A 20630-nucleotide genomic window follows, 5' to 3' on the forward strand; every position below is an offset into this window, starting at 1 on the left:
ATACGACTGATATTTTGGTCGTAAATCGCTTGAGCGTTTTTTCAGATGTTCCGGGTGAAGCATGTTTACAAAATGGAATGATTTGGATAGGAATTCATAGTTTCGGTGAAAAGTGTAATCAATAGTGAAGGTACCCTTGGTGTATACGCATGGGTGAAGGTGCGTCTATTCATAAAAGAACTACAACATAATCCAATAGATATAAACACATGGGACAACCATTCAATATACAGTATTCCATGTGACTCCAGCTTCGTTTTGAAAATGTTCCGTGACTAATAAGAAATGGAACCAAAATTGAATTATAAAAAGTGAGTCTATTTGTACAGCCTTTATTAAGCCTCGTATTAGTAAAACACGGCATTCCAGAGGAAAATCTCGAAAAGGAACATCTTATAATTTCAGTAATGTATTCTATGAATATATTCCACAACGTTCACATCAAAAGCCAAACTATCGCCTACAACATCAGTTGTTTTTAAACTTAAAGAAAAATCAATGACAATCCTCGAATTTGCACCAGCAATATACAATTAAATTAAAATCAAAAAGACCTAATATGTCTTTATCTAGATAAAATTGTGAGCATATTATATAAATTAAAATATATGTGAAGCAATACCAGCATATAATTTGCGCAACGGTGAATTTGTAATCGTAATAACATACAGTGACATATATGTAGTATAATAATGTATGTACACATAAAGAGTATTTTATATATAAAATGACACAGTTTGGAAGACGTGACAAATGACCGGTATTAAATCGACTCTTGAAAAATTGGTCGCGTTATTCCCGCTGCATACAAAACGTTATTATGTAAACAAAAATCATACAGAAAATATATAACTGCGTTTAAACCCAAAAACTACCCCAGTTTCCTGACCCAGGAGTCGAAAACATCCTTGGGTATCTCATGGTACCTGCCTATCATCTGCCACATAAATATCTAGTAACACTACTCTTTATGTTAATATATCAAACTTAAACTTGCTTTCGGAGCTACGAAGCTGGATGCGAGTAGCCGGAGAAAGACCACAGTGGCGTGCACTTGGAGAGGCCTATGTCCAGCAGTGGACAAAAACGGGCTGATGATGTGATGTGATGAAGCTTTCGTCCGCAGCTTCTCATGTAGCATGAAAGGAATACTTTTGGTACCCAATACCTTTTTCTATACCGTGGCAATGTTGCAAAATTTCAACATGAAATAGTTTATACAAGAAAGTGTAACAAACAAACCAACTCACTCTTGCATTAATAATATTGGTTCGGCTAATACGTGCAAGCACCTTGTTGCATTATTTTCCTTTGTTACGTCAAAATGTATTCTGTTCGTTAATAAATAGCAGACAGGGTGATAAGTGCAGTCGATGCCTAAATCTGATTTGTCTCCCCTGTTTCATCCCTTCTCCGAAGCTACCCTTGTCTATGTTCTGAATATTAAATTGCATATGTTTGCATGTAGCTTCGTATACAGATTCTAGCGGAATTGTGAAAAAAAATATTCCTGAAAATATACCTGTATGTAACGCAATAAAAATCGCAATTAAAATTTATTTACCCGCGGAGTGTGATGATGTGAAAACCCTCCTCTTAAAGTAATATTCTGTTAACGAGAACCTTATTTCTGATTGTTTACATTTTAAAATGTCATGTTATTTTAGATACTATACTATTATCACACATCGTCTAATATATAAGTGTAGATTAAATATGTATTAATTACACTGTTTCATCATTCATCCAGGATTGTCATTTTGAAAGTGACCCCATGAGTGTAGGTTGTAGCAAAGTAAACTCTAAAGCCTTGTACTTTGCTGTGGGCAGTGTAATGAAAAAAATGAATCTGGATGTGTGTATACGTACGTGTACCTACGTGAGGGCGCTACGTCCCGTGTGTAGCTGTGTGTGTCTGCGTTATGTTTGTTCTCTGTCATGTTAACAACTTGGACGAAATAGGATATCTAATTTTATAAATTCAGGGCCGGCGTATCCATCAAACAGTGTAGCTGTATACTAATGTTTTTTTTTTTAATATTTCACTTATTTTCAATATAATAGGACCCTGATAAGAAAAATATATTTAAGCAATTTAAAAAAAGTTAAGGAGCTCAACTGATCTATCCAATCGTATACATAATATGTATAAATGGATACTACAGACCTCGAATCTAACTTGAATGCAGAATATTTATGTATACAATAATATTTTATCACTTTTTGTATACAGCGCCGTTCTAGCGTCGTCTTACGTAACTACTGGGAAGAAGCTTCTTCCCAGTTACGTAACATTCAACAAATAATTTCCTTTTACAAGGAAAACGCTATACACCCAAAATAAGGCCATTTTGAAACACAAACAAACAGTTTTATAATTGCATTAATATTTAATGTTACGTTTAAAAGAACTTAGCTCTAAAACTATATTATATATATCTCACTTGGTGGTAGAGCTTAGTGCAAGCCCGTCTGGGTAGGTACCACCCACTCATCAGTTATTCTACCGCCAAATTACAGTACTGAGTATTGTTGTGTTCCGGTTTGAAGGGTGAGTGAGCCAGTGTAACTACAGGCACAAGGGACATAACACCTGGCAGTGGCACATTGACGACGTAAGGAATAGTTAATATTTCTTACAGCTTCATTGTCTATAGGTGATGATTACCACTTACCATCAGGTGGCTCACATGCTCGTCCGCCATAAAAAAAATTTGTATACAAAATTTAGTCTGACAGTTAATATATCAACAAGCTTATATACTATGTAATATTCTGTTGTTTTTTTATGATATAAGGAGGCGGTAGGATACTCGAACACTTATCAAAACAAGGTTTATATTTGAATGCAAATAGTGAAATCAATAACATTTAGTACCTGATTTAGATCGCATCGATATTTCAAAGTTAAACAAAATCCTAGCTAACGAAATGCTGTAAGAAATTCGGAATTCGTAAGACCATAGGGTATTGATGGAAATAGTTCCGTGTATATGTTTAAATCCATTATGATATATTTTCTGAATTCAAAACGTAAATAACTTCACAACCCGGAAATGTCGAACTGTGGGCAATGGCCTCGTCGTTTTGAGGAAATGGTTTACAGGTAACGCTGCTCCAATGCGCGTTGGTGCATATTAATATGTTGTTATGGCAAATTTTCATTCACCTCGTGCATATTCCATAGCGAAAATTTGCTTCATTACCAAGCCGAACGAGAATTATAAAGTAAGCAGATGGAAATACAGTGATGTCAGAGTACGAAAGGAAATCTGAACTCGCGATCATTAATGTTATAATACAAACTTATTTATTTTTCAAACACATCTCAAAACATTATTGTATCGAGCTTAATAAATAACATATATAAGAAAACCTTGGTACTGTCTGCCTGTACTGTCTTACCGATCTTGTCTCCCTCACAATGAGATACTTTATAAGACATTTGAATTGCTAAATTTCCCACAAAACAATACATTTGTAAGAAATAGTGTACAAAGCAAAGAATACCAAATGAGTTCATGTCGCCGTTGGGGGTGGTAGCTTTACTAACAGTGCGCTGAATACAAGTCGCTACAAAGAACGCGAGGCTTGCAGTGCCGGCATTCAGAACGTCTTAATAGAAGTGCAACAGTTTGTTCACTAATAACTTCGCTCAGAATTGAAATTTGACACAAAACTCGTACGGTTGTGAAGTTGAAGAATTACTTAGTTATAAGCAAGACAGACACATTATATTGGAACGAATAAATTTGGTGATTTAAACGTATTTTATTTTTTAAATTAAATTCTACCTAATTTTTCAAAAGACTTACGCAGTCAAAAGAACGATATTTTATTTTAAATATATTCCTCTTTATATTTTACATTAAAAAGGAAATTTTGTATTTTATTGCATCATACATTGCAGATCTAGTTATGAAGTTGTGAGTACCAAAGCAGTAGAGCCCTCAATTAAACTCTCCGCTACGCTGCCGACATGAGAGGGGAGGATAATCGCCTCCCTGCACCTCCAACCATCCCCTGGCGATACAAGGGTGACCCCCCATTGAATGCATCCTAAATGAAATACAAGTTAGGTCAAACCGCATTCAATGACAATGTACCAAAAGCATAAAATTAAAAACATTTTGAAAAACTTTTGATTATTTTACACATTTTTAAGTCGCTTATTATTGACAACGCAGCTTAAATGAGTTAAATAAACTGTAACTATTATAGATCTTAATTTACAAATCTATTATTTTCATAGATCTTGTTCTTACAAATGTATTGTTTTGGGTGAAATTTAGAAAAGATTTTTGATTTTCAGTTTCGTTGCTGTTTCTAAATTTCTACAAAATATCACATTTTTTGTTAAGTTATGTAATAACCGCATTCCCTGTACATGTTAACGTAACATAAGAACATAAGACCGAAATAATGAATTTTACGTCAAAGCGGAAGAGCAATAGCGACATGCAAATGCTTCGAGCGGCATCGCCTCCAGCTTTCTCGTTGTTGATATAAAAGTTGCCGAGGCTTCATGTTGCGATTATTATTTATGTTTGACGTTGTATTGTATCGAATATCTTTCTCATTCATACAATTTACAAGAGCTTATAACGGGGTCATTTAGTGCCGACTACAATAACAAACGTCAAAAGATTTCGTCATTCTTTTCCTAACACAAACGTTTCATTTGAACGTTTCAAATAAGAACATTGCAGAAACTCTAAAACTTATCTCAACTAACTTCAACTTATTGAAAATATAGCAAAAATACAAATTGAATAGCTATAAGCACATATTTCAGCTTTAACATGTTGACTCGACCCCTAATCCAAAACAAAAATATAAACCAGCCCCCGAGTACATCGACTGCCGCGCGGGAGCGATGTTGGCGGAGTTAGTTAGACAAACCGGACTCACAAACAGAAGGGTAACCGGATGATGATTCACGGTTTAATTAGGAGCTGTAGGTGTCCCCTCATATATCATATTTTTTACGATAGTATAGCTAATCATATGGTTTATGCGGTGGTGTGGGTCCGTTCATGTATCACAATTTACTCGATATATTTTTATTTAAAGTAAAGATTTATTTACTTGTATATATATAAACCAGAACACTTTGATTATTTCTTCGTGTATTGATGTAAACGAGGTAGTCTTAAGCTGGCCATTACAAAGTTTTTGCACCCGTCCTGATATTGACGAAGGGCTCTGCTATTGACGCTTCCTCGGCTTTACAACTTTTATGAAACAAGCAGAATACAGTAAACATATCATATTTTATGGCATTAATTTATTATTAGTGTTTTGAAGTAATAAGTACAAATATGAACACATATGACAAAAAGCTACCTCGTTGTAATAGATTATATCTTTCTGCCAAGGATTGCACAGAAGCGCGAGATTTCAAGTTGGCTGGGTGAGACCCCAAATCCGCACTTCTCGTCGTGGTCGGCAAAACCAGAAAAACAATACTGTTGAAAATGTACCGGTATAAAAAACTAACGGTACATTTACGTTAGGGTGTTACGAAGTTATTAAATAAACGTTCATATTATATAATAATAATAAAACGTAAATTAAACAATCTTTATTCTGTAAATTGCCGTAAAACTCAAGTCGAACTATTACTTCGACCTGTCCCAATAGTTTAGTACTCAAAAATAGGACAAATACCTTACATTACAACTTGGCATCGGACCAGTTCATTTCAAGAGATAAAATATTATCTCTTGTTGGCCAAAATTTGGGATATTTCAGCTTCTAGACATGGAAAATTGATAATTATTACCGAATTCGATATTAAACGAAGACAATTTAGGAAGAACTTTTATGTAATTGAATTTTGAAAATGGAATATTTTAAAATTTAGATTTTTAAGTACAGCGGTAGATGTAACATTAATCGAAGATTGTGAATTCATCCGAATAAGAAATATTGGAATGGAACCTGAACTTTTTTATATTTTTAATTATAAGTTTCAAATTCTCACCAGGAATACTGAGTACACTGATAGTTGGTGGTCAGTCTATGTGCTACCTAGATTGGTAGATACTTTCACATATTCTAGATAGATATGTAGGTAGATACTTTCATATATTTAGCTGAGCTCTGGATTGTAAACCGCCAAGTTGCAGTCAGAAATCTCTCATGCCCACTACGATACGAATAGTGTGCTAGAGAAATGCCACGACATTGTTTGATGTAATGTTGTCCAATCGTTTATTAAAAAAAAAAAAACATTTACAGTAACAGCTACTAATCTATAAAATATAGATACTCTGACCTGAATACATTTTGAAAATATTCAGATTCAGATTCTTTGAAAGCTCCAAACCGAGAAGTTCTCTTCGACTTACTTACGATATCACAAAAAACGTTCATATCTAAAGCTTGTCATTATGTAAATATCTTTCTAAGATTACATGCAATGTTGTCTCAAACAAGTGCGATCGAAAATGATTTGAAACTTGTAACTACTGTCTACACTAACATACACTATGTTCACACCATTCAATATTTAAAAGAGAATGCATCTATCATTCCATTACATTCGACCAATATTTACACGCTGTAAACGATAACCTACTTGCAACCCTCACAGAAGGGACGCGATCGTCAATAAGTAGTAGTTATGGCGAGACGGGGGGCCCGGAATGAGGCCTGAGGGACGCCGGACCGTTTCATTAAAGTACATATAAAGAACTACCTATAACGCTGAAGGGGAGTTCTGATACATTCCTTTTATTGTGGAATCTTTGAAGTAAAAAGGATGCAATTGAAAAAGCACTCTCTTTGTAAAAATATATACAGATCTATATAAGGCTGAGGTCATATAGGGAGGATGTATATGTAATACTAATTTCCACACGCGGGTCCGTGAACGTTGCAAAATTTTGGTGATGATCGACTGAATAGTTAATAGTATTAGTATAGAATATGTAAGTAGAATAGTAGCAGAAGTGAGGCAATTATCCTAATTGTTAGTTCAAATAATAAAATAATCAAAAATATTAAAAAATCACTTTCGTATTTAAACTAATAATTAGGATAGTAAGTTCGTTGGTCATAAGGCCGCATATCTGAAGGAAAAGGAAGACCCTGGGTTAATATTTCATTTCGAGCATTACATAGTTATCGAATTTTTATTCCAAAAACATGACATATCATATTTAAAACAGTCTTCTCGTCGGAAATCTTTAATATTAATAAATGGTGACAATAATCTTCAAAGAATAAAGATATATTTTAGATGTTCCCACTGAATATTATACCAACTATCCGCCGTAGCATCGCACTGATAGTTTGCATTAATTTTATGCTGTCCTTAATCTTAGTCGCCTCACGCACACTCAGTCAACTTTTGATGACATGTGCGTCACTCACTTATACTAACGCACGCCTATAATAATAGTTGAAAGTAGAGGGGCGCGCCTTTGTCAGTGAATAGATCTACATATATCTAAAATAGTAACGCGCACTTGTCTTTAGATATCATTGTAAATTAAATTAAAAAAATCCGTAATAACTAGTTTTATTTAAATACAGAAAAATCTCTTAAATTACTTAACTAAATCTTAATCATGAATCTGTTTGTCCATAGGTAAATTCTTCAATATAGTTTGAGTTTAGCGCCAACATACATTCAAAAAGGCGAATGCAAAAGGGGCCTTATTAAATTTTATGTAGTCTTTACAAAGCCACCACGAAATGCTATCTGTTAAACGATAAGAACTGATCTATCAACACCTAGCTACTAACCAATCATTTTCCGAGGGGTAACATATTTTTATAATTTTCCAGGTGATGTGGGTGTCGGTGGAGAGTGGCGGTGCGGTGCGCGCGGCTCCGTGTGCGCGCGGGAAGCACTCCGCAACCCTGCTGGGCGGGTACGTGTACGTGCTAGGCGGGCGCGGCGCCGGCGGCTCAGTGCCACTCAGGGACTTCTGGAGGTATTGTCTTGGTAAGTCCATTAGTAACTAACAGTCAGATAGACCGAAGCCCTGAGCTAAAAAACCAGGTCAGAACAATTTAAAAATTCTCAATAAATACCCTTAATTTTCTGTATTAAAACTACCGTACGTCACAAGATAACTACGAAATCATTATACGAGTATTTCCTGCGCTCTTGGCGTGTCTTCTTTGAGATTTGCCAATGTGACATCAACCAAGATATTCAACACTAAAGTTACTGAATTACTAATTAAACCCAAAATTTTCAGCAGATATTTTTATCAACAGCCACAGTCAATTGAGTGGCAAAGTGTAATAGAAATTACATCTGTGCATGGTGAAGCAAACTTTGATTGCTCCCGTAGGTCTGAATTGGGACTATGACTATTTAATTTGTTTATGTTATTCCCTTTGAGATATTCTCTGGCACTCAGTGTGAGCTACATCTTTATCTGCGAATCGCCTCCGGCGGAGCAGCGTGTGGGTGTCAAGGGCTCTCGACAATGGCAGCATTTCTCTAGGACACTCACTAATTAGGTCGAGAACAGTTTACGGTTCGCGAGAAACCAATTAACCGCCAAAGTGTACTGGAATATGTCGTTTCATTGTTTACTCTCGAGTGGCTGATGTCATTTTTGATTCAAACGAAGACGATCAAAATATAATTCAACTAATATACCCGTCTTGTTGTTTGAACGAGACTTGATTGCAATCAACTACCTTTCTTTATGTCAATTTAATTTAGCACTATGGTGATCTCCGTTTAACGGCCCATAAAGCCCAATAAACTTTGATCTTACAATTCATAGTCTTGAATAGTTTAAGTGCCGCATATATCATCTATATCTATACTTATAATAAATCTGTAGAGAGGCCATTTCTGTACATGAAATTTATTTAAAAAAAAACTATCAAGGGATGATAAGGGATCGCTACTGGTGCCAAAAATGCAATCAGTAAAATTTTTGTCTGTCTGTCTGTCTGTCTGTCTGTCTGTATATTCGTTATAGAAACAAAAACTACTCGACGGATTTTAACGAAATTTGGCACAATTATTCTTCCTACTCCTGGGCAGGTTATAGTATACTTTTCATTACGCTACGATCAATAGGAGTAGAGCAGTGAAGGGAAATATTGGGAAAACGGGAGAAGTTACTCCATTTTTTAAGCTTCCGTCGCGTGTGCAGCCTTAATGGTTAAAGCTACATAGAAATCATGTACGACACAAATGTTCTTAAATTATTATATAAAAATAAATTCCTCGACAGCATATGTCTATCTTTCATAGTTGACTCACAATAACACGTGAAACTTCCGGAAGCTTAGCAATTCGGCGCTTTCTGACTATATTTGTCTACTCTTACGTTTACAATACTCTCACTCATCCCTAATTACAAAAGTTCACATTATTACCTATTCAATAAAAAAAAAGAATCATGTAAATCGGTGTAGAAACACCAAAGTTATACATGAAATACGCTATAAGTCATCGCGCGTGAATACAGAATCATGCCATAAGGATTATTTTTGTGTATCGGTTGCCGCGTTCGACGCGCTACGCCGCGGGAGGTATAAAAAGGCGGCGGGTCCGCGCGCGAGCCATTTCTCCGCATTGCCACGGACTCGCCGTGGTACATCCGAAATGTAGATCTCCATAAGGACTTCGACATCGATTCGATCGCGAAGCATCTCAAAATATTATCGACGGCGTATTTTGAGAGAGCTAAAGAACACAGCAATCCGCTGATTGCTCAATCGTGCCAATACACCTCTCGAAGAGGTAATATTCCGAATAGACTCAGGCGACCTATGCACGTCCTGAACGACACAGACGACAGCCTCACTATCGCAAACAAACCATTTGTAGGGAATAACACACTACACACCACACACCCACAGCGTTTCCGCCGGCGGAAACGAGGACCCAGTTATGCGACGTCTCGGAGGCGGCCGAGACATCAGTAAATTAACTCAGTGCTAGAATCACTCCCCACCGATTTCGTCCTGAGCCGAGGTGCGATCTCATAGGAGACACCCTCAGGACGAACTTTAGTTTTAATTTAGTTTTAATTTAGAGCCCCGCGCTCAACCTCAGGGCAGGGGACATTAGTTCTCGCCCGAAAGTCAGGTGACGCTGTGAAGGCCAGTAGGGCCAACAGCAATACACAACACACAAAAAAAAAAGCGCGCGAGCTTCATACAATATTTGGCTGTTGATGCGAATAGACGTTTAGAGTGTTCGACCTTATTGACAGACAATAATTGTTATTTACCAACCGTGCTTTTCAGCGCGACTTTTAGTCTAAGCATATTATTAGTTAAAATTTTATTTCTTTATAAGTGAAGTAGTAGTAGGTACGCATTTTAGTTATTGTGGTAGTGTTTAATTATATTAATAGTTTATTTTCGTAATTATCATATAATAATAATTATTACTATATAAGTATATCATATAATTATTACTATATATGTAAGTAGTGTTTAATTATATACCATATTTAGTTATTATATAATATTAATAGGTTTCGTAAGTGTAAGGTAGCTTTGGTTACTGTTGATTGAAAATACACAATGCCACCTAAAAAAAGACCATCTTTATCTCGAAATTCGAGAGATGCTAAGAGGATGAGAAATGCGCGTTCTCAAGAATCGGCAGAGGAAAGAGCACATCGGTTAAACTCTATGAGAGTTAGTGCCTCAACTTCTCGAGCCAATGAAAGCTCTTCAGAGAGAGAGATGCGATTAGCAGCTGACAGAGAGGGACGAGCTACATCACGGGCGTCTCAAAGCTTTTCTCAACGAGAGCTGAGGCTTACCATTGACCGAGAACAACATGTGTTATCCCGAGCAGCTGAAACTGCTTCACAGCGAGAATTGCGTCTCACAGCTGACCGCGAACGACAAACTTTATCTCGCGAGTCTGAAACATTTACTGAAAGGGAATTACGTCTCACAGCTGACCGCGAACGGCATGCATTATCTCGCGAGTCAGAAACCTTCACTGAGAGGGAATTGCGTCTCACAGCTGACCGCGAACGGCATGCATTATCTCGCAAGTCAGAAACCTTCACTGAGAGGGAATTGCGTCTCACAGCTGACCGCGAACGTCATATATTGTCTCGCGAGTCAGAAACCTTCACTGAGAGGGAATTGCGTCTCACAGCTGACCGCGAACGTCATATATTGTCTCGCGAGTCAGAAACCTCCACTGAGAGGGAATTGCGTCTCACAGCTGACCGCGAAAGTCATATTTTATCTCGAGAATCTGAAACTTTTACTCAATATGAAGACCGTTTGACAAATGATAGGGTGCACCACAATATTATTAGATCTCTCGAAGATGAACATGAGCATGAACAACGACTAGAGTCGGTACGCGAACATTACAATTCTTTGAGACAAGAACGATTAATAAGTTTGTCTAATGAAAGATTAAGAATCGAAAATATTCGGTCTCTTGAAACGGACGAACAGCGAGAGGCCCGTCTTACTGCAGACAGATTTCGACATAGTCTTAATAACTTAGATGTATACATAGAAGACCAACCTAGAAATACGGTGGCATGGTCCGACAAATATAAAAGTGGGTTTGCTTATAACCTCACAATTGATTACAAATCATCTTCTGTAATAGGCGATATGAACGTGGTATGTTCTTTTTGTAATGCTTCAAAGTGGAGTAAGGAGTCGGCTGGTTTCTGTTGTTCTGGAGGCAAAATAAATTTGCCTTCATTCGAAGACCCACCGGAACCTTTGAAATCACTACTTTTGGGGGAACATGTGCAATCTAAACAGTTTTTAGACAACATTCGCACTTATAATAGTGCATTTCAGATGACATCCTTTGGTGCGCAACAAATCTCCGAAGGTCCTTTCATGCCTACTTTTAAGATACAAGGTCAAGTTTACCATTTGATAGGATCTCTTTTGCCTGAAGACCAACCTAAGTTTCTTCAAATATATTTTGTATCCGACTACGACGAACAGTCGAATATAAGAAATCAATATTTCCCGAATTTAAATGCTGAACTCATTTCACAACTTCAGAACATGTTGCATCAGGTTAATTCGTATGTATGCAGTTTTAAATCGGCATTAGAAGCTCTTCCTGGAGATCATGATAACAATTATAAAATTGTTATAAATGCCGATAGGCGTCCAACGCAGGAGCACCCTGGGCGTTACAATGCTCCATCCACGAATGAAGTTGCTGTGGTATTGGTCGACCAGGAATGTGATAGGCGTGATATCGTTATCCGTTCTAGAGACAATCGTTTGCAACGTATTTACGAAACCCACAGAGCTTACGACAGTTTGCAATATCCTTTGATATATTGTCGAGGGGAAGATGGTTATAATTTTGCTTTATACCAAACTGATCCGCGTACAGGCGCACCTATTTATAATAAAAAGATTTCATGCCTTCAATTTTACTGTTACCACTTGCAAGTAAGACGGAATAGGTTTGTATACTTGCAACGTTTTCGTGGCTTATTCAATCAGTTTATTGTAGACATGTACGCAAAAATTGAAACCGAAAGATTAGTTTACATACGATCTAATCAAAGGCAGCTGCGCGCTGAAGAATACGTGCACCTTCGCGACGCCATGCAGCAAGATAATGATACGGTGAATATGTGCCGTTTAGTTATTTTGCCCTCTTCTTTTACTGGTGGTCCACGCTACATGCACGAACGTACTCAAGATGCTTTTTGTTACGTGAGAAAATATGGACGTCCCGACTTATTTATTACTGTAACTACCAATCCTAAGTGGGATGAAATCACTCGGGAGCTTCTTGAGGGTCAAGCACCGCATGACCGTCATGATATCATCGCAAGAGTTTTTCATTTAAAATTAAAATCAATGATAGATCTACTTACCAAAGATAACATTTTTGGAGAAGTATTATGTTACATGTATAGTGTTGAATGGCAAAAACGCGGCTTACCCCACGCACATATCCTGGTTTGGTTAAAAGATAAGGTTCGACCTAATGATGTAGACAGTTTAATCAGTGCTGAAATTCCAAGTCCGATTGCAGATCCTGAGTTATACGACATTGTTAAATCTCATATGATACATGGTCCATGTGGTGTATTTAACGGAAATTCTCCTTGCATGCAAGACGGTCGTTGCACTAAAAGATATCCAAAAGCCTTAGTGGATGAAACTGTAACAGGACATGATGGATACCCATTATATCGTCGCCGTTCAAGAGATACTGGTGGTTTCACTGTTGAAAAGCGAGTATCTGGACAACAGGTTATTTTTAGACAATAGGTGGGTCGTTCCGTATTCTCCTGTGTTGTCCAGAGCATTTCAAGCTCACATAAATGTTGAAATGTGTAATAGTGTAGAGTCAATAAAATATATTTGTAAGTACATTAATAAGGGCAGTGACCAAGCTACATTTGCTTTGAGAAATGAACATGATGAAGTTACAAGATATCAGTCAGGCAGATATATAAGTTCTTCAGAAGCTGTGTGGCGGATCTTAAGTTTCAACTTTCATGAAAGATTTCCACCTGTGACTCATCTGGATGTTCATCTTGAAAGTGGTCAACGTATATATTTCAACGCCGAAAATGTCACAGAACGGTTAGAGAACCCTAGACAAACAACTTTATTAGCATTCTTTCGACTTTGCCAAACTGATGATTTTGCAAAATCTCTTTTATATGAGGAAGTTCCATCGTATTATACCTACGATAAGCAACGAGGTGTCTTTAATCGAAGACGCCGTGGCAGGCCTGTAGATGGTGAGTCAGGTATTTTCAAAGAACATGTTCTTGGCAGAGTATACGCCGTTCATCCTAACAACGCTGAGTGTTTCTATTTGCGATTATTATTACATACTGTGCGAGGACCAACCTCACTTATAGATTTGAGAAAAGTAGACGATGTTGTTTTTCCCACTTATCATGCAGCTTGCCAAGCGCGTCATTTGCTAGAAAATGATCAGCATTGGGATGACGCTTTAGCAGAATCCTGTGTTAGTGATAATCCAAGACGGTTACGTAATTTATTTGTAACATTACTCACATTTTGTAATTTGTCAGATGCTGTACAATTATGGGAAAAATATAAAAAAAAATTTTCAGAAGACTTTCTTAGAAATATATCTAACAACGATGAAGGCACAACTAATGATAATTTCCGTGATCTTGCCATAAATCAGTGCTTATTAGCTCTTCAGGATGAGTTAACAGCAGTTGGCGGTAAATCACTATGTGAATATGGTTTGCCAACACCAACCTCAGTCGGAGAAGTAACTAATAGGGAATATTCCGCAGAGATTAGCTACAACTTAATGGAACTGCTGACAACATTAGAAAACGGTATCCCAATAATGACTGCAGAACAACGTTCAGTTTATGATCGCGTGTGCAGAAGTGTCCAAAATAATTTGGGAACAATATGGTTTTTAGATGCACCTGGAGGAACTGGAAAGACCTTTTTGACTAAATGAATATTGGCTTATGTTCGAAATCAACGTAAAATAGCTCTTGCCGTAGCTTCATCCGGGATAGCTGCAACATTGCTACCAGGAGGTAAAACGGCTCACACAATGTTCAAAATACCAATTGATTTAGATTGCACGGAAAGTCCAACCTGTAGTATTTCAAGAAATAGTGACAAAGCTAAGGTATTACGCGAGTGTAATTTAATCATATGGGATGAATGTACGATGGCCCATCGAAAAGCAGTAGAAGCAGTAGATAGAACTTTAAGGGATATAAGACAAAATGATCGACCAATGGGCGGTATCACGGTTTTATTTTGTGGTGATTTCCGACAAACCTTACCGGTAATACCACGGGGAACCCGAGCTGATGAGGTTAGGGCTTGCCTGAAAAGCTCTTATTTGTGGCGTGATATACAGTCGGTGCATTTGACTATAAACATGCGAGTGAGAATAGGAGATAACCCGGATGATAGTCAATTTTCTGATACATTATTAAAGATTGGTGAAGGTACCTATCCACAACTACACCAAGGAAAACTTATTCTGACGCCTGAATTATGTTGTATAGTGCAATCTCAATCACATCTTATATCGTCAGTTTACGGTGACGTAACAAATATATTGAATAGGGACAATTCTTGGCTATGCGAAAGATCTATTTTAACTCCTCGCAATGATCAGGCAACTGAGATTAATAACAAAATACTGTCGAACATACAGGGGGAAAGCAAAGTTTATAGATCAATAAATAGAATGGTCGATGAACAAGAAACTATTAATTACCCGATAGAATTTTTAAATTCTTTAAATATGCCCGGACTTCCTTCTCACGAAATTTGTTTAAAAATTGGCATTCCGATTATTCTACTCCGAAATTTAAGACCACCAAAACTTTGCAATGGAACTCGACTAAAAGTAACCCAGTTGCAACAAAATATAATCGAGGCTCAAATTTTAACAGGTTGCGGTGCAGGAGAAACCGTCTTTATTCCCAGAATACCCTTAATACCAAATAATTTTCCATTCCAATTTAAAAGGACGCAATTCCCAGTTTCGGTGTGTTATGCAATGACAATTAATAAGGCTCAAGGGCAGACTTTTCATGTTGCCGGAGTAGATCTCGGTGTCAGTTGTTTCTCTCATGGTCAGTTATACGTTGCTCTTTCCCGTGTTAGCAGTTCTAGAAATCTTTATGTTCACGTGCCGGACGGGTCAACTTTCAATATAGTTTACCCGGAAGCTTTGCGCTAAAGTATTTTGGTTCTATAGGTACTTAAGCCCCATGTGAACGTGATGAAAATAATATTACCAATACATTTTAATTTAATAACACACAAGGAGTTACACGTTGACGAAGTCACAGGCACAGCTATCTATACTTTTCTGCCGGAAGTCACTATTCCACGCGGACGAAGTCGCGGGCAAAAGCTAGTAAATCAATAAGATATTATACTGACGTATCTTCAAAGCAGCGCGTAACTCGCTCTATCCTATACTCAGCAACCAGCCGGTGGGAGCGGTTGGAGGCGCGAGGGGAGCCGCCGCCCGCACTGCAGGAACACACCGCCACCACTCATGGTAACAAGCTGTACGTCTTCGGCGGCGAGGCCGGTGCGCTATCTAACGAGACGCCGCTTTGGATATATGACACTGAGGTAAGAAATGGTACAGTGGTTAAAACGCGTGCATCTTAACCGATGATTGCGGGTTCAAACCCAGGCAAGCACCGCTGATACATGTGCTTTATTTGTCTTTATAATTCATCTCGTGCTCAGCGGTGAAGGAAAACATCGTGAGGAAAACTGCATGTGACAAATTTCATAAAAATTCTGCCACATGTGTATTCCACCAACCCGCATTGGAACATCGTGGTGGAATATGTTCCAAACCTTCTCCTCAAAGGGAGAGGAGGCCTGTAGCCCAGCAGTGGGAATTTACAGGCTGTTGTTGTTGTTTGTTGTTGTTGTTGATGAGGTAAGAAATGTAACATTAACGTTTGATCATGACGCGAGAAGGTCCCTCTCGAGACCGCACGTAGGCCGATTTTTTCGAGGAGCTGCGTTCTTTGGTAAAAAAAAACCATCGGTAGTAACGATAAGATATTACTAGTTTTGTTAAGGTTTTAAAGCGCGAACACGTCAGTAATGGTCGTCAATCCAAAACCAAAAATTATAAATGTAAGATTTAAGGATATTATTTATAGTATATTATAAACATCTAAAACGCCGGATTGTCTCTAACAAAACTGAACTATAAATTAAATCGTTTTGTAAAGCTGGAACAGCTGAAGTTATAGGCAGGATATTTCACAGATAGAGACGTGGCGCAAGCTGCCCGGGCAGTCCAGCTACTCGACGCTGCGGCGCCGCGGGGCGCGGGACGCGCGCGCCGCCGCGTGCGGCCCGCGCGGCCGGCGCGGACACTCCGCGCACGCGCTCAAGGATTGCCTGCTCATATACGGCGGGTACAAAGACCTTCGAGGATCTACCAATGAGCTATGGGCTTTCCACTACGGTAAATCATCATTGAAATAAGTGCCTTGCACCAAATAAATCCAGTCGTCCATAATAGTGACTTCTGATGAAGTAAATAAAACTGCAAATATCTAAGTGGAGTATTTCGCATAATCTAAGTGGAGTATTTCACAGAATCTCGTCTTCATAATCGGGTGGCCGCTTCCCGCTCTCGTTAGTGTTGTACGTAGAACAGTGTGGTTTGTGTTGATGCAGAGTCGGAGTCGTGGCACCAGGTGCGCACGAGCAGCGCGGGCCCGGCGCGGCACCGGCACGCCGCGGCGCTGCACGACAACCGGCTGTACGTGCACGGCGGCCAGTGCGACCTGCGGGACTGCGCCGACCTCTGGCACTACGACACCAGTAAGGGGCACGGCCGAGACCACTCGTCACTACTTCACTAGCAAACATTTAACAAATTTAAATGTTATGTGTTTATGAGACATATTTTCATTTGCAATTTACAGCGAAGAAGACGAATTTTTGATACATTAAATCAAATTAATAGCTAGGAGACGCCTGGCGCATTTATTATCCATTCTATGAATTCCGTTGCTAAGATACAAGATTAGAATATTAAGTGCAGCTCAGTGTTTCATATTGCGCGTGTTAGGTTTATTTATAGTGACTATACTGACTATTTATAGTGCCTTTGGTTATAAAATACATATATGTATTTAACCATAATAATAGCCGTACTAATCGTTATATTGTATTAAATTATATTTAAATTTAATACAATATTACGATTAACACTAATAACGTTAATATTGATTGAACAATGAACAGACGAGTCAAACGAACAGCTTATTTACAATTCAAAATTAATTGATATCTTCATTGTAATCAATTAATTACTTCATTAAGTTTTACTTAAGAAGTAATGTGTAACACGAAGTGACACAGAAAGCATTCGGTGACTCTTCCCAGACTCCAATTTTTTTTTAATAAGCTCTATATTACATAAGGACACGAGTAATACGAAATCGGTAACTAAAGCTATTTACGTAACCGCCCACAGTGTCGCGCGTGTGGACGGCGGTGCGAGTGAGCGGCAAGCAGGCGCCCAGCGCGCGCAGCGGACACGCCGGCCTGCGCGCCGGGGCTCATCTCTACATCTTCGGGGGGGAGGCGCACGGACACCCCACCAACGAGCTCTGGAGGTTCCACTTCGGTATGTAACCTTAGTATCGAACGATCAAAGTTTTATTTATTTATTTATACCTAATGCAAAACCGAAAGTAGCAACACTCGGCATCGTCATCGGCTCGCTCTGTTTCCAGCGACGGAGACGTGGGAGCGCATAGTGCAGAGCGTGAAGTGGCCGTCGGCGCGCGTGGACGGGCGCGCGCTGCTGGTGGGCGGCGCGGCGGGGCGCGTGCGCAGCGCGCCGCTCGGCCCGCGCGCCGCGCCCGCGCCCGCCGCCGCGCCCGCGCCCGCGCCCGCCGGCTTCCTGCGCGAGATCTCCAAGCTGTCGAGCTTCCACATCCGGCGCGCCGCGCGCTGCTCGTACACCGTGCTGGCCGGCGAGCGCGACTCCACGGAGAGCTTGCTGCGCACGGAGCGCTCGTCGCTGAGCAAGTCCCGCTCGGCCTACGTCATCGACGAGCGGCAGCCGGCCGACGGCGGCGAGAGCCCGCGCGAGGAGCGCCTGCGCTGCGAGGTCTCGCGCGACCCCATCTCGGTGCCGGACTTCGCGGACATGGTGCTGCCGACGCCGGTGCTGTCGCCGGTCGAGGCGGCCCGCCTCGTGTACTTCGACTCCGAGGAGGAGGAGGACATGAGGCGGGAGCTGGCCGAGCTCGAGCGCAGTCGGCCGAGGGTCGGCGTGACGATGTCGAAGTCGGCGTCGGTCCGGTTCACGAGGGAGCCGGCCGCCCCCGCGCTGTCGACGGAGGACGAGGCCGAGCTCTCGACGTCGGACTACGCGAGCGCCGAGAGAGTGAACGGCGTCTCTGGGGCGTCGTCGGGCTTCAGCAACCCTCACTATCTGGGGCCGGATATCGGGAAGCTCGGTTCCGCTCTGACCCCGGACTCCGGTGTGGGGCCCGGAGACATAGAACTGCAGGACCTCGGCGAGAGACGCGCGAGGAGCGTTCCGAGGAATGGAGAGAGACAGCTGCATCTTTTGCTGGTCGGGGGCAAGGAGCCGCCACACCTCGCACTGCTGCAGAGCCCACTCTCCATGTGGAGCTACAGACTGCTGTAACCCAGTTATATTTTGTTGACACATTGACGTCCACTTTAGGAACTAGACCAGATGAAGAGTGTGGCGACGTGGTGGTCGTCTATCTCAGACGAAGAGATTTAATGGCGGCAATATTGCAAGACTTGCAAACCTTATGAATATTTGACACTGTTGTTGTAGATTTTTTAGAGGATTACAATATTGAACACAAGCGCTAAAATAGTAGCAGATGTGATTAAGAAATATCCTAATGTTCGAATTCGACGGATCATCTCAAGCGATTCTAGTACCTAGTGCCTATGCAGACAGTATAAACGCTGTAAGTTCCATTTTTTTTCAATTCTGTAACGAGGTTTATTAAAGCAAAGGCAAAGAGAAAACAGCCTTTAATTTTAGAAGCATTTTTTTTCTTTTTTACTTATGTTTTTATTTATTAAAGCGTCTCGTTAGCGTCCATTAGCACTTAAATATTAGGTACAATAAGGTGCCAATTGACGAGTATTGTAGTTAAGATTATCTTAATGTTTTTACTTATAAGTGTGTAATTGTTACACAAATTATTTCTTTGTTATTTAAATTCTTTGTTGCGTATGGTTTCACATAATAACTTACATAATATGGAAATGTTCAATACAATGAAACTAATCAGTACAAAGAAAAATATTTGTCAGGTGAATGAATCAAATCGCCGATATCTTGTTATCTATGATTAATAACGTCAAACAGACCACACACACAAAAAAATAATATTAATAGAAAAAAATTTAGTGCAGTGCTTATACTTACATGATATGCAGGTATTAAATTTATTTATAACTGTCGTACATAAATGTAATTTATTTAGTTTGTATTTCGATACCCCGTAACACTGCTTGACAATTTCAATTACTATAGAACTTTGATTCCTTAATACAAAATGTATATAATATTATATTAAAAAAAATTACCTTGTTTAAATGATGCTCAAACTATTTTTTTTTTATTATGACTTCCTGTGTTTAGGTGGCGGGGGAGTTTATTTTGCTATTTCAACTGTTCATTTCTTTTTAATTTCGGTTAACAACTCTTTTGTTAAATTTTGGGATTTTACTTAACTTAGCCCATAAGTTAGCACCGATTACACATTTTATGACTTTTTCATTTCTATTGTGTTCTTCATTTTCGATAAATCCGCCAACTTAAGAGAACTGAAATTTAACTATTTCAATGAATATTAATCAAAATTATTCCTACAGATGAAAAAGACGTGTCATATAGAATAATTAAATTATGTGTCGATTTTCTTTTCTCTTCAATATAGTTGTCCGAAATCGTTGTTCTTACGATAAAGCTGTAAACCTTCCTCTTTTATCATTTTTGTATAAATTGAATCTTACAATGTTTATAGTAAATTGTGATATATTCTTCTTTTTACATGTAAAATATCATTGGATACATTATAAGGTTTTAGATTTACATAAACTATTTTTGACGCGTTACAATAACATACATTAAGTTCGTCCTACACGTGTAG

General features: G+C 39.1%; 1 protein-coding gene across 2 annotated transcripts in view; it reads left to right on the plus strand.

Annotated features, from left to right (window-relative positions):
* The window catches only part of LOC124534132 (F-box only protein 42-like), a 36250-nt gene extending 16852 nt beyond the window's left edge, over positions 1-19398 (plus strand). For both annotated transcript variants that reach the window (XM_047109826.1, XM_047109827.1), the window contains exons 2-7: positions 7798-7957; positions 15917-16071; positions 16729-16930; positions 17146-17292; positions 17951-18103; positions 18213-19398. In XM_047109826.1, coding sequence (XP_046965782.1) covers positions 7801-7957; positions 15917-16071; positions 16729-16930; positions 17146-17292; positions 17951-18103; positions 18213-19138 — 1740 coding nt within the window. In that variant the 5' untranslated portion in view covers positions 7798-7800 and the 3' untranslated portion in view covers positions 19139-19398. The remainder of the gene's footprint in view (positions 1-7797; positions 7958-15916; positions 16072-16728; positions 16931-17145; positions 17293-17950; positions 18104-18212) is intronic.
* Positions 19399-20630: the final 1232 nt, after the last annotated feature.

The sequence above is a fragment of the Vanessa cardui genome, chromosome 12, assembly GCF_905220365.1.
Source record: "Vanessa cardui chromosome 12, ilVanCard2.1, whole genome shotgun sequence".
Taxonomy (NCBI): domain Eukaryota; kingdom Metazoa; phylum Arthropoda; class Insecta; order Lepidoptera; family Nymphalidae; genus Vanessa; species Vanessa cardui.